At 37.0% G+C, this 11,527-nt stretch overlaps 1 protein-coding gene across 1 annotated transcript in view; it reads left to right on the top strand.

Moving 5' to 3' along the window:
• The first annotated feature begins 7,293 nt into the window (after positions 1-7,293).
• The window catches only part of LOC122795051 (pentraxin fusion protein-like), a 60,371-nt gene continuing 56,137 nt past the window's right edge, over positions 7,294-11,527 (top strand). The window contains exon 1 of the mRNA XM_044063627.1: positions 7,294-7,337. Coding sequence (XP_043919562.1) covers positions 7,294-7,337 — 44 coding nt within the window. The remainder of the gene's footprint in view (positions 7,338-11,527) is intronic.

The raw sequence follows: 11,527 nt of genomic DNA, 5'->3' as shown, positions 1-11,527 counted from the left end.
GGACCTGCCTGTAATATTCTCCTTCAAATGTAAAATTATTGTTTGTGAGAATATACCCCATAACTGCCATAAGAAAATTAATCATGGAGTCACTGAATCTCGTTAGTTCTCTAATGGCTTCAAAAAAAAAAATCAAGCTATACTCTGTCGCATATCGTCTACTCTGAGGCGATCTCTGCTTAACATACAAGGTCATGTCAAACCCAGAGCTGTTGGACATGCTACACTTAAAGAAATCCCAATCCCTCAGAGCTACGCTCAGGATCTAACCCTTGTCATCACAATAAACAAAACATGTTGGAGGGATAGGTTCCTGACCCAGAGACTCCCCAGATTCTGGAATAGACTGCCCATACATGTCAAGCAGAGCACCTCTTTGGCCCTCTTCAAAAGAAACCTTGATGACTGGATGGGAGAAAGGAAATTCACCCCAGGGATCATGTCAGTTGCCCTGTTAGACAGGGGTCCAGGGAAGTAAATAGTGTGGGAAGAAATAGCCAGGGAATTGTTATGGCTAGGCTTGTATAGGCCCTAGGGATGATAGCCTACTACCAACCTATGAACCTATGAACCTATGAACCTAAGCCCTTCCTTATGGGGATTGGAGGTGAAAAGATCCACCACATCTATGGTGGAAAAAGTGCATCTATCAGTGTACCACCTTTCATTAATCTTGGTCAAAAAATCCCAAGAATCCTTTAACAGATGGTCAACTGAATCCACTGAATCTTTCAAAATTCTGTACACAAAAGTACACAATGAATAAGTCGAACTGTTTCTTGCAGATATGATAATGCTTAAAGGAGGTTGCTGTATACATTTGTCTCCTTTTGGGATATCAAAAGCTATTGGTGTTAAAGGATGTTCTGTTTTTAAAAAATTATATAGTTCCTCTGAAATCACATTCTGAAAAAGGGAGTCCTCCAAAAATAATTGCACCCTTTTGTGCACAAGAGAAACTCATTCTTTGAGGACACCTGATATTTATCAGGGCTTTCACAAGGTCAAGGTATACCATGTGAACCACCTTTCCCTCATCGACTGCTTTGGTGACCATCTTGAAAAAGTCAACCAGGTTTAGAAGACATGACCTGTCCTTTATGAAACCAAACTGGGTAGGATCTAGTGTTTGTAGGTCCCCAATGTTGTTGTTTATGAGTTCCATGATGATGAGCTCCATGGCCTTGCAGACAAGGCTCATCAGGCTGATGGGGCGATAGCTCCCACGGTCGGTGGTGACTCCTCCCTTGTGAAGCGGGACAACTGTTGCTGTGTGCCACTCAGTGGGCACATAGCCTGAGGTGAGGCTGTGGTTGAACATGGTATTTAAGTGAGGGATTAGTTCATTTTGGAGTTCATGTAACATGCAGCCTGGGATGCTGTCTGGTCCCATGGATGCTGTGTTTTTTGCTTTAGAAAGTGCCGTTTTCACCTAGATGTCTGTGATTACAGGGACAGCGCAATCTTCTGGTACAGATATGGGCTTTTTAGGGGGTGAGGGTGGGGTCAAGTTTGCACTGAACCTATCTGCCAGTATATTGGTGATATCAGTTGGCTCCGTGAATTTTGAACCATTATGCTGTAGCTCAGAGCAGATCTGAGAGTTGCCATTTAGGTTCTTGACACAGCTAAAAAATGCTTTGTGGTTGTATTTGGTGTCTAGTAACCAAAAAGTAAGCACAATACACCCATAAAGAACACTGCTCCGGCACTATTAAGGCTGCCCTTGTCCACTCCTTTCCAACTTCCTAGTTCACTGAGTGTGCATAAAACGGCATCAACGAGATGAAGATAATTTTATAGTTTAATAACTTTAAAGAGTATAACCAAAACAAAGACAAAAAACAAAGAACAAGTAGATTTAGCGCTTTCGTCTCCTTTACGGAGACTTCATCAGAATCTGTAATCCACTCTTCAATTCTCTTTTTATACCATCCATAGTGTATCTAATTAACTAATTAGCTAATAAAACAGAGAATCACATTTAAAGAAACATTCCTTTACTTTTCATACTGCTCTTAAATATATGGATATAGCCTGTGCTAAAAAACACAGGCGTTGTTCAAAAGCACTAGTTAATAAATACCATTATAAGTTCATAATAAGTTGGAATAAAACAGAGGCTCAATACAAATTGGTTCTCTAAAAAACTTGTAATATAGATTGTATGTAATTTAATATAAGCATGATTATAAATATAAATGTAAATGTAAATATGTAAATATAAATATGTATAAATATAATTATATATCTTATCAATTAAAACCAAAATATAACTAAATTATACAGGTGTAAATATAAATGTAAATATATGCTATATATTAAAACTAAGTATATGTGTAAATAATATAGATAGAAGATATTGTATATATTTACATATATTATATTGTACACATGTATACATCATTGACCTGTTGTATATACATCAACTGTAATATTAATATAAGTAAAATAAATAAATAAGTAAATTAATACCCTATAATAGCCTATAATAAATCGGTAAAAAAGTTTAAAACTGAGTATAAAATATACAATGGATATAACCACTTTAAAAGTATGAAGGAAATTAAAACATTAAAAAGTGTCAAGCAGCTGTAAAAACTGTCAAGCAGCTGTGAAAAAGCAGCTGTAAAAAAGAAGGTTTTCCACCTAATAACAACCAGCATAGGCACATGTATATTTTTAAGAAATTTTTTGAAAATATTTAAAAAATTTTTATATATAATTTTATGTATTTTTATATTTGTATATTTTTAATTTTTTTAACATTTCAATTTCTTCGGGTCCATTGCTAGTATTTTCAATGCAGGGATGATTGATATGTGATCATTAAGGCCTTTACTACTGCAAGCATCCAATCTTAATTGCCAGATCATCTCCCTGTACTCAACTTTAGTTTCCCAATCACCTCCTCGCTCCATATGTTCAACCTCTTCAAGCACCCAAAATTTTAAATCAGCTTTTTTACATTCCGTTGCGTGCCTATACAAAGCGTTATTGTCATTATGCCTGTTTATATCTCTTATGTGTTCATATATTCTATTTCTGAGATGTCTCTCAGTTTTACCAACATAGTATTTTTGACAGGCTTTGCATATTAACAAGTAAATTACCCCTTTAGAATAACAGCTGCTGTATTTCTTAGCTTTTAAAGTTAAAAATAAACTTGTTCTTTTGTTTCCACAATGTACGAACATTGCGCATATCTGCCACATTTAAAAGTTCCGTGCTTTTTGTTAGTCCCACTTTTTTCTATTTTCTTTTTCTCCAAAATATTCTTAATGCTTTTGTTTTTCCTAAAACTAAATTTTAAATCACTCTTGAACACATCTGTCTTGATTGCCATATTTCTAAACATACCCCATGTCTCATGGATGCTTTTCTTCAACCACCCTACATCCTGGTAGTATGTAATAGTTAAATATGGTGTTGAATTGATTCTTGTAATATTTTGTATATTTGGTGTATTACTTACCTCATTTGTATTGTTAGTTAATCCACTACTAATCACCAATTTGTCAACCTTTATTAATAGTGGCTTAAACCTATTTCCTCTCTCTAATATTACATATTCTTTAATCGGTTTGATGAGTTCCTTAGGATACCCTCTCTCTATAAACATTATTTCAACATGTTCAAGTTCTTTTAAAAAATCCACCTCCTCAGATATCATTCTTGCCATCCTGATCATTTGTCCTTTTACAACATTTTTCTTGAGTTGGTAGGGATGATCACTATCAAAATGGAGGTACGCATTGGAATAATGTTCCTTCCTAAAAACGTTTGACTTATAACACTTACTATATCTATCTTTACTTAACTTTACATCAAGAAAATGTATTTCCTCCATCTCTATTTGATGTATAAAACGTAAAAATGAGGTAGTGTGGTTAATATACTGTATAAACTCATCAATACAATCTTTTGTACCATTCCACAAAACAAAGATATCATCCAAGAACCTAAAGTACTTGACAATATATTGATTATACATAGAACTAAAAACATATTGTCTTTCCCAATATAACATTATTATATTGGCATATGCTGGGGCACAGGCGGAGCCCATCGCCACCCCTTCTTTTTGGTGGTAATAATCGCCCTCAAAATATACAAAATTGTATTTTAGTACTAATTCCATACATTCAAGCACAGTCCTAAATTGGACAGATGTTAAAAAATTCATTTCAATTAAAACTTTTTCAAACCATTCTATTCCAATAGTTTGTGGAATGACTGAAAATAAATCTTTAACATCCATCGTTATAAAATACATTTCTTCACTATAAGTACTCTCCCCTATTTTTGTCAAAAAATCCCAAGAATCCTTTAATATGTGGTCGAACCTACTATAAAATTCTTTAATCATAATGTCCACATAGATTGCCATAGCTTGGGTTTTTGACCCTTGTGATGCTACTATTGGTCTCATAGGTGGGTCCACTAGGGATTTGTGTGTTTTTGGTATACCAAATATGGCTGGTATAACCGGTTTAGGTACTGTTAAAAACCTATATAGTTCCAGGTCAATCATTCCAGAAAACAAATTATCTTCCAAAATTAAATCTATCTTCCTATATAATATATTAATCTCATTTTTGGTAACCAAACTATACTGTTCGTCCTTATCTAATATATCTTTCATTTTCTTGATATAATCCCACTTGTCCATAAGGACTATACCCCCACCCTTATCAGGCTTCATAATACGTATTTTATCATTATTACTCAGTTCATTTAATAACTTATTTTCATCTTTCGTCAAATTAAATTTCACTTTGTTGTTATTATTATATTCCTTTCTTATTCTATTAATGACACATCTTTCAAAGTTTAAAATTTCACACTGTATAGGTGGGTTAAATATACTACGCCTATTTAGTGGATTCACCCTATCTTGCCCCACTCCGTCCTTGTATAGGTGCTTAAAATTCAATTTGCGTGTGAATAATTTAACATCAAGAATTAAATTCTCAATTCTTAGTTTTTCCACTGGTACAAAAGTAAAACCTTTGGTAAATAATTCAAAAAAACTTCGATTAATAACAGTATCAGTATAATTAAAAATGTTAAAATTATTATATGTGTTTAAAATTCTATTCCTATTTTCATGAGCCTCTGTAAAAAAACTAACGGTGTGAGCTTGCAATGGGTCATAGTCAGAAGTTACTGAAAATTCTGCTGTCTGTACCCCCTCCCTGTATGTGTATTGTTCCCCGAGGCGGCCTGCGCATAAGATGCCTGCTGGTTCTGGTTCCTCAACCTCTCCGACCTCCTCACCTCTTCCATTTCTAAAGGGACATTTGTACTAGCAGCATTGTCATTCCTTTCCAAAACTGGAAATTCTTCGTAAAAGGACTGGTTATGGTCATCTACTTCACCACGCTCCCAATGTCCCTCCCTAATGGCCCCCCTTGGGTAATTGAAATGACTATTCCTATTTTGAAAGTTCATTTTAAAACGGTTATTATACTTATAATTATTAGTAAAGTTTTCAAAATTGTATGCATTACCTTTCCCATACTCACTAATATCCCTTTCAAACTTTTTTAGTTTCCTATTAATGTTAGTATTGGTAGCAACATCCGCATCATGCAAAACTCTACAATAGACATGTTTATATTCATCTACTGAGTACAACAAGTCAGAATTAATTTCACCATATATTTTGTCTATTTCACATTTCATTTGTTCCATAACTTCAATATTGTATTGGACCATTGCTTTTAATATTGCCAGTCCACAGTCATTAAGAATATCACATATATTCTTGAAAAATGTTTTATCACTATAACTGTTGTTCGGAAAGTTGTTTAATCTAAGTCCTTTTGGTACTATTTTCTCTTTGATACATTTCTCAAAGTACCAATTTTCCACAGTCAATGCTTTAAATTTAAGCAATAGTTTCTTAAAAATCTTACATTTTTCTTTATATGTGAAACTGTTCGTTTGTTCCTTAGTATTCGCTTTTTCTTTTCCTTTCACACTATGCGTGAACGATTTGTTGAGCCATTGAACAAAGTCCATATCTTTATAGTTCTCCACAACAGCATGTTCCCCTCTGCCCCTATCTCCGTTGAAGTTAGAATTATTAAAATAAGTCCCGTTGGCGTTCCTCCTACTCGCGTTCACCTCCGTAGCCCCTCTGCCTCGTGTCTGCTGGTCGCTAACTTCCGGTGTCACACGGTTAGCCCTCGGGTCCTTCGGGCTACTCTGCGCACAAGGAATTTCACTGGAAGCTCCTGTCGGTGAAATTTCAACCTGCGAGTGTGCCTGAATTACTCGCAAGAGTTCATTAAGCATACCACTGCTTTCCATTTTTTAAAAAAACTGGACTCCTCGTGTCCGGAACAAGAAAACGGGCAACTAGTAACCAAAAAGTAATCACAATACACCAATAAAGAACACTGCTCCGGCACTATTAAGGCTGCCCTTGTCCACTCCTTTCACACTTCCTAGTTCACTGAGTGTGCATAAAATGGCATCAATGAGATGAAGATAATTTTATAGTTTAATAACTTTAAAGAGTATAACCAAAACAAAGACAAAAAAACAAAGAACAAGTAGATTTAGCGCTTTCGTCTCCTTCAGGGAGACTTCATCAGAATCTGTAATCCACTGTTCAATTCTCTTTTTATACCATCCATAGTGTATCTAATTAACTAATTAGCTAATAAAACAGAGAATCACATTTAAAGAAACATTCCTTTATTTTTCATACTACTCTTAAATATATGGATATAGCCTGTGCTAAAAAACACAGGCGTTGTTCAAAAGCACTAGTTAATAAATACCATTATAAGTTCATAATAAGTTGGAATAAAACAGAGGCTCAATACAAATTGGTTCTCTAAAAAACTTGTAATATAGATTGTATGTAATTTAATATAAACATGATTATAAATATAATTATAAAGGAGACGAAAGCGCTAAATTTACTTGTTCTTTGTTTTTTGTCTTTGTTTTGGTTATACTCTTTAAAGTTATTAAACTATAAAATTATCTTCGTCTCATTGATGCCGTTTTATGCACACTCAGTGAACGAGGAAGTTGGAAAGGAGTGGACAAGGGCAGCCTTAATAGTGCCGGAGCAGTGTCTTTGGTGTCTGTTGTGATTTTTCTTTCAAAGCTCGCCTTTGGGGATTTTATAAGGGATCTTAGCTTTTTGCTAAGGTTGGTCAGGGAGCTCCTCCATTCCTGGGTTTTTACTCTTTTTTGTAATAATTTCTTCCTTCTATTATAGAGCTTGTTTATGGCCGGGGTCCACCAGACTGGTTTCCTTTTCTTGGAGGAATGGGTCTTGGTTTTGTTCAGGATAGCACGGTTCATGCACTCATGTAAGTGCTTGTAGAGTGCCTTTGTGCAGGCTACAGCAGATTCAACCGAATTGTCATTCTGCATGGGAGTAACAAAGTTTGCCACCTCCGTCTTAAATAGCATAAAGTTTGCTTTGGAGAAGATTTTGCTGTTGTTTCCTTGGGGGAGGGGTGGTATGTGGATATCAAGGGTGATGAGTTCATGGTCTGATCTAACCAATGAGAAATTTACCTCTGGTATGGAGCACTTTTTCCCCATGTTGGTGATGACCAGGTCTGGTATATTGTTGCCCCTTGTGGGGGTGTTGATAAGCTGGTCCAGGGCATTTGAGTTAAAATATTCAAGGAAGCGTTAAGCAAAGGTATTAGTGCTTGAGTAGTTTTCCCAGTTGATGTTTGGGTAATTGAAATCACCCAGTATTTGGGTGTTTGGTTGGACCGTCATGTTTTCCAGTACCTCAAGGAACAAGTAGTGGGGGTCTTGGGGCAGGGATGGTGATCTGTAGCAAGCTGCAATCTGGATTACAGTTTTGCCCATTGTCGGTTGCACTTGGATGATCTCTGGGGCATCATACTTTGCAACTAGTCTGGAGGTGTGGTTATCCTTGATGAATATGGATACGCCTCCTCCCTTGGTGTTTCAGTCCAGGTTTTGTTGCCAAAATGTGTTTTATGAGTTGTAGCCTGGAATCGTTGGGGTGCTCTCTTGAGCCTTGAACCAGGTCTCAGTTACTGCACAAATATTGATGTTCTCCATTTTGAGAAGAGCCTAGAGCACATGCATTTTTAGGTTTAAACTCCTGGCAGTTAGCAGCATTACCCTCCGTTTTTTGTCACTGGTACTGATTATGGTGGTGGGTTTGTCTTTTGAGCCTTGCCTAAAAAGACACTATGGGGTTGGCAAGAGCCTTGGCCAGTATCCTGAATCCCAGGGGTGACAGGTGCAAGCCATCTCTGGCAAAGCATCATGGCTTGTCGAGCATATCATCCCAGGCAGACAGATACTGGATCCCCTGTGAATGACACCAAAGCTTATCCAATTGTTGAAATTGATCACTTTTTCCTTGTACTGGGGTTTCATTCTTGGTGAAGGTAAGATGCTACTCAGGGCTAGGGTCATACTCGCCTTGGTTACATAATCAGAGAGCTCCTCTATGTCTCTTTTCATGTAGTCCAGGGAGGTACGTTTCAGGTCATTCACACCAGCATGGACAATGACAGAGTCATATTTGTACTTGTTATGGAGTGACCTGAGTGCCTGTGTGATGTGGAGGATTCTGGCACCCGAGAGGCAGCTGGCAGTAACCTTCCCTTTGTCCAGCCTGGTGAGTGGGACATGAGTGTGCCTGACTATAGAGTCTCCTATTACAAGTGTGTTAGGTATGATGTTATGTCTTATGGGCCGTGGTTGTGTGGCACACTGATTTTGGAGGTTATGTGTTGGTTGCAGTATGTTTGTGGGTGGAGGTTGCTTGCATGTCTGCTTTGGAGGTCTCTGTTGTTTCCGCAGATTTTTATTTAGAGACTCTGAGTATGTCTCCATGTATCTTTGTGTGGGTTTTGCAGCTTCAGGTATGGTGGGTCTATGTGTAGTAAGTGGGGTGTTGCAGGTTGTTACCTTCTCCTCTTGAATGTCTGTTCCAGTCATGGCTGGAGAGAACTTTGTATCAAGTTTGGCTTTGTAAGTGCATCTCTTGCAGATTTTAGTGTCGTGTGGTAGGATCGTGCAGGTTGTCTGTGTACATGAGGCAGTTGTGACATTGCCTCAGGATGTCCAGATTCATCAGGTGAAAAGGAGAAAACACTGGGAACTGGCGTTTGGACATGCCTGAATGGGTTGATGAACCTTTTCTTGTTGAGCTGGTGGATGAGAGTAATTTGACTGTTCCTTATAAACAAATGTTGGGATCGAGTACTATAGTTTGTACTTCTGTCACTTTTTTGAGCAAGTACTAGTCGGAAAGCACTGATTTGAGTGCTAAAGCTGGAAGAACTGGATAGTACCATGGGAAAAACTGAAGATCAGAGGGAATAGTTTAACCCAAGCTAACCACTGCTGTGCTATTCGCAAAACTGCACAAATGCAGATTTTATATCAGAAAGATGAAAGATATAGAAATTAGCCCAAAATGGCCAATAAAACTACAATTTCTGGACTAAAACCACTCCTCCAAGGACAGGTAGGCTGTTCAAAGTTCCCCACTCTCACTGGTGAACACAGTAACTTCCTTCTATCCAAGTAAGGTATGGGCAACACAGAAGCTTAAACACAGTTCAGGTATCAGCAAATATCTGAAAACCGTACTTTTCTAACTTAGAAAGGTGGGAAATAGGAATAATTTTTTTTCAAAAATAACACAGATACAGCTGAAAAAAACACTTTTACAGTACAGAAATGGTTATTGCACTTGAGTGTGAAGCCAACAACAGTTAAATAATGCAATTTAAGACAAAAATGACTTTTTTAAAGTGCAGGCAGTAAATAAGTACAAATGCAGTTAAAATGAGCTTTTTGAGCATCAGTAAACACCAGGAACTGAGCGTTTAGGGGGAATTAACAATAAACAGCAAGAAAAAGCAGAAAATGGTACTTAAACACTCCAACATCTCTTTATTCTCTCTCTGGTGCTGTAGGACTCTGCAGGACACCTGGGCAGGATCTTGCTGAGCTGATACAAGCACAAAAAACTGCACAAATGTGTTTTTAATATCAGAATGATGAAAGAGCTAGAAATTAGTCCAAAATGGCCAATAAAACTACAATTTCTGGGCTGAAACCACTCCTCTAAGGACAGGTAGGCTGTTCAAAGCTCCACACTATCACTGGTGAACAGAGTAACTGCCTTCTATCCAAGTAAGGTATGGGCAACACAGAAGCTTAAACACAGTCCAGGTATCAGCAAATGTCTGAAAACTGGACTTTTATAGCTTAGAAAAGTGGGAAATAGGAAGATTTATTTTTGTTTTTTTGTTTTTTTTTTTCAAAAATAACACAGATACAGCAGAAAAAACACTTTTACAGTACAGAAACGGCTATCGCACTTGAGTGTGAAGCCAATAATAGTAAATCAAGGGTACAACCAAATGCGGTCAGTGTAAGCAATGTCCTTTCATCCTTGACAGTGATGTGGTGTTTTTAAGGGGAAGTAGGCAGGGTGTTAACTTACAAAAAGGCAATTGTAACACAAAGGGTGTTATTTATATTTCCATTTGTCAAATATGCCAAAATTTTCATGTCTGCAAAACAGAGAGAAAATTTAGATCCAGAGTATATCATCTGTATGCCATAGCTTAAAGAAACACCAATACTGCCTTATACAGACACACACTTATTTGTCAAAGGGAACCAAAATTTAAATTTGGTATATTGGAAGTTGTATCACATAGTACAAGAGGTGGTTGGTGGGAACTACAGACTGATTTAAGGGAATTTTATTGGATCGTAAGACTGAATGGGGTAGTTGAACCAGGATTAAATGAGTATGTATCTTTGCTACCAGTGCTAAAGAGAAACCCCTGGATTTTTAATAGGAATTTTTAACAACATTTTTGATATTTAAACCTATTTTTTATTTATTGTTCCAGTTTAGGTTTTTTCACACATTTGTTCATTGGTTATTAATAAGAATTATTTTTTTTGGATGGTGGTTGGTATTATTTGTGAAATTTTTATACATTTTATGTGCTTTTGGGGATGCTTATGGATTAAAGCAGTTTCCCACATGCTCCTTTAAATATTTAAATACTTAATTGTTAATTAGGTTTATTTAATGAATATAAAGGAGGTGACCCGACTGTTGTAATTAATTCTGAAGAAGTCCCAGAGTGATACATATGAGATTGAAGCGCTTAATCTGATTTACAACATCTGTTGTATAGTGGAGATCGGTATGTTGTTGTGGTTTGGATACACCTCTGATGTTAATAACCACAACCACAGGGGATATTCATCAGCCCAACACACTGAGATTACTATTCACACACACACACACACACACACACACACACACACACACACACACACACACACACACACACACACACACACACACACTTGCCAGTACTGAGATCCATAGGTTCATTGCTTCATAGGTGTGTAGTAGGTGAATGGGCCTGAAGGCTCTACAAGGCTAGCCCAAGGGAATACCCTGGCATCAGGCCACATGACAATAGTCCCCATTGTGGCTTAGGAGTACGGTCACTGGAGTGGT

The sequence above is a fragment of the Protopterus annectens genome, chromosome 2.part1, assembly GCF_019279795.1.
Source record: "Protopterus annectens isolate FY-2018-M chromosome 2.part1, PAN1.0, whole genome shotgun sequence".
Classification (NCBI taxonomy): Eukaryota; Metazoa; Chordata; order Ceratodontiformes; family Protopteridae; genus Protopterus; species Protopterus annectens.
The sequence above is the reverse complement of the archived record's forward strand: the minus strand, read 5'-3'. Positions and strand labels throughout refer to the sequence as shown.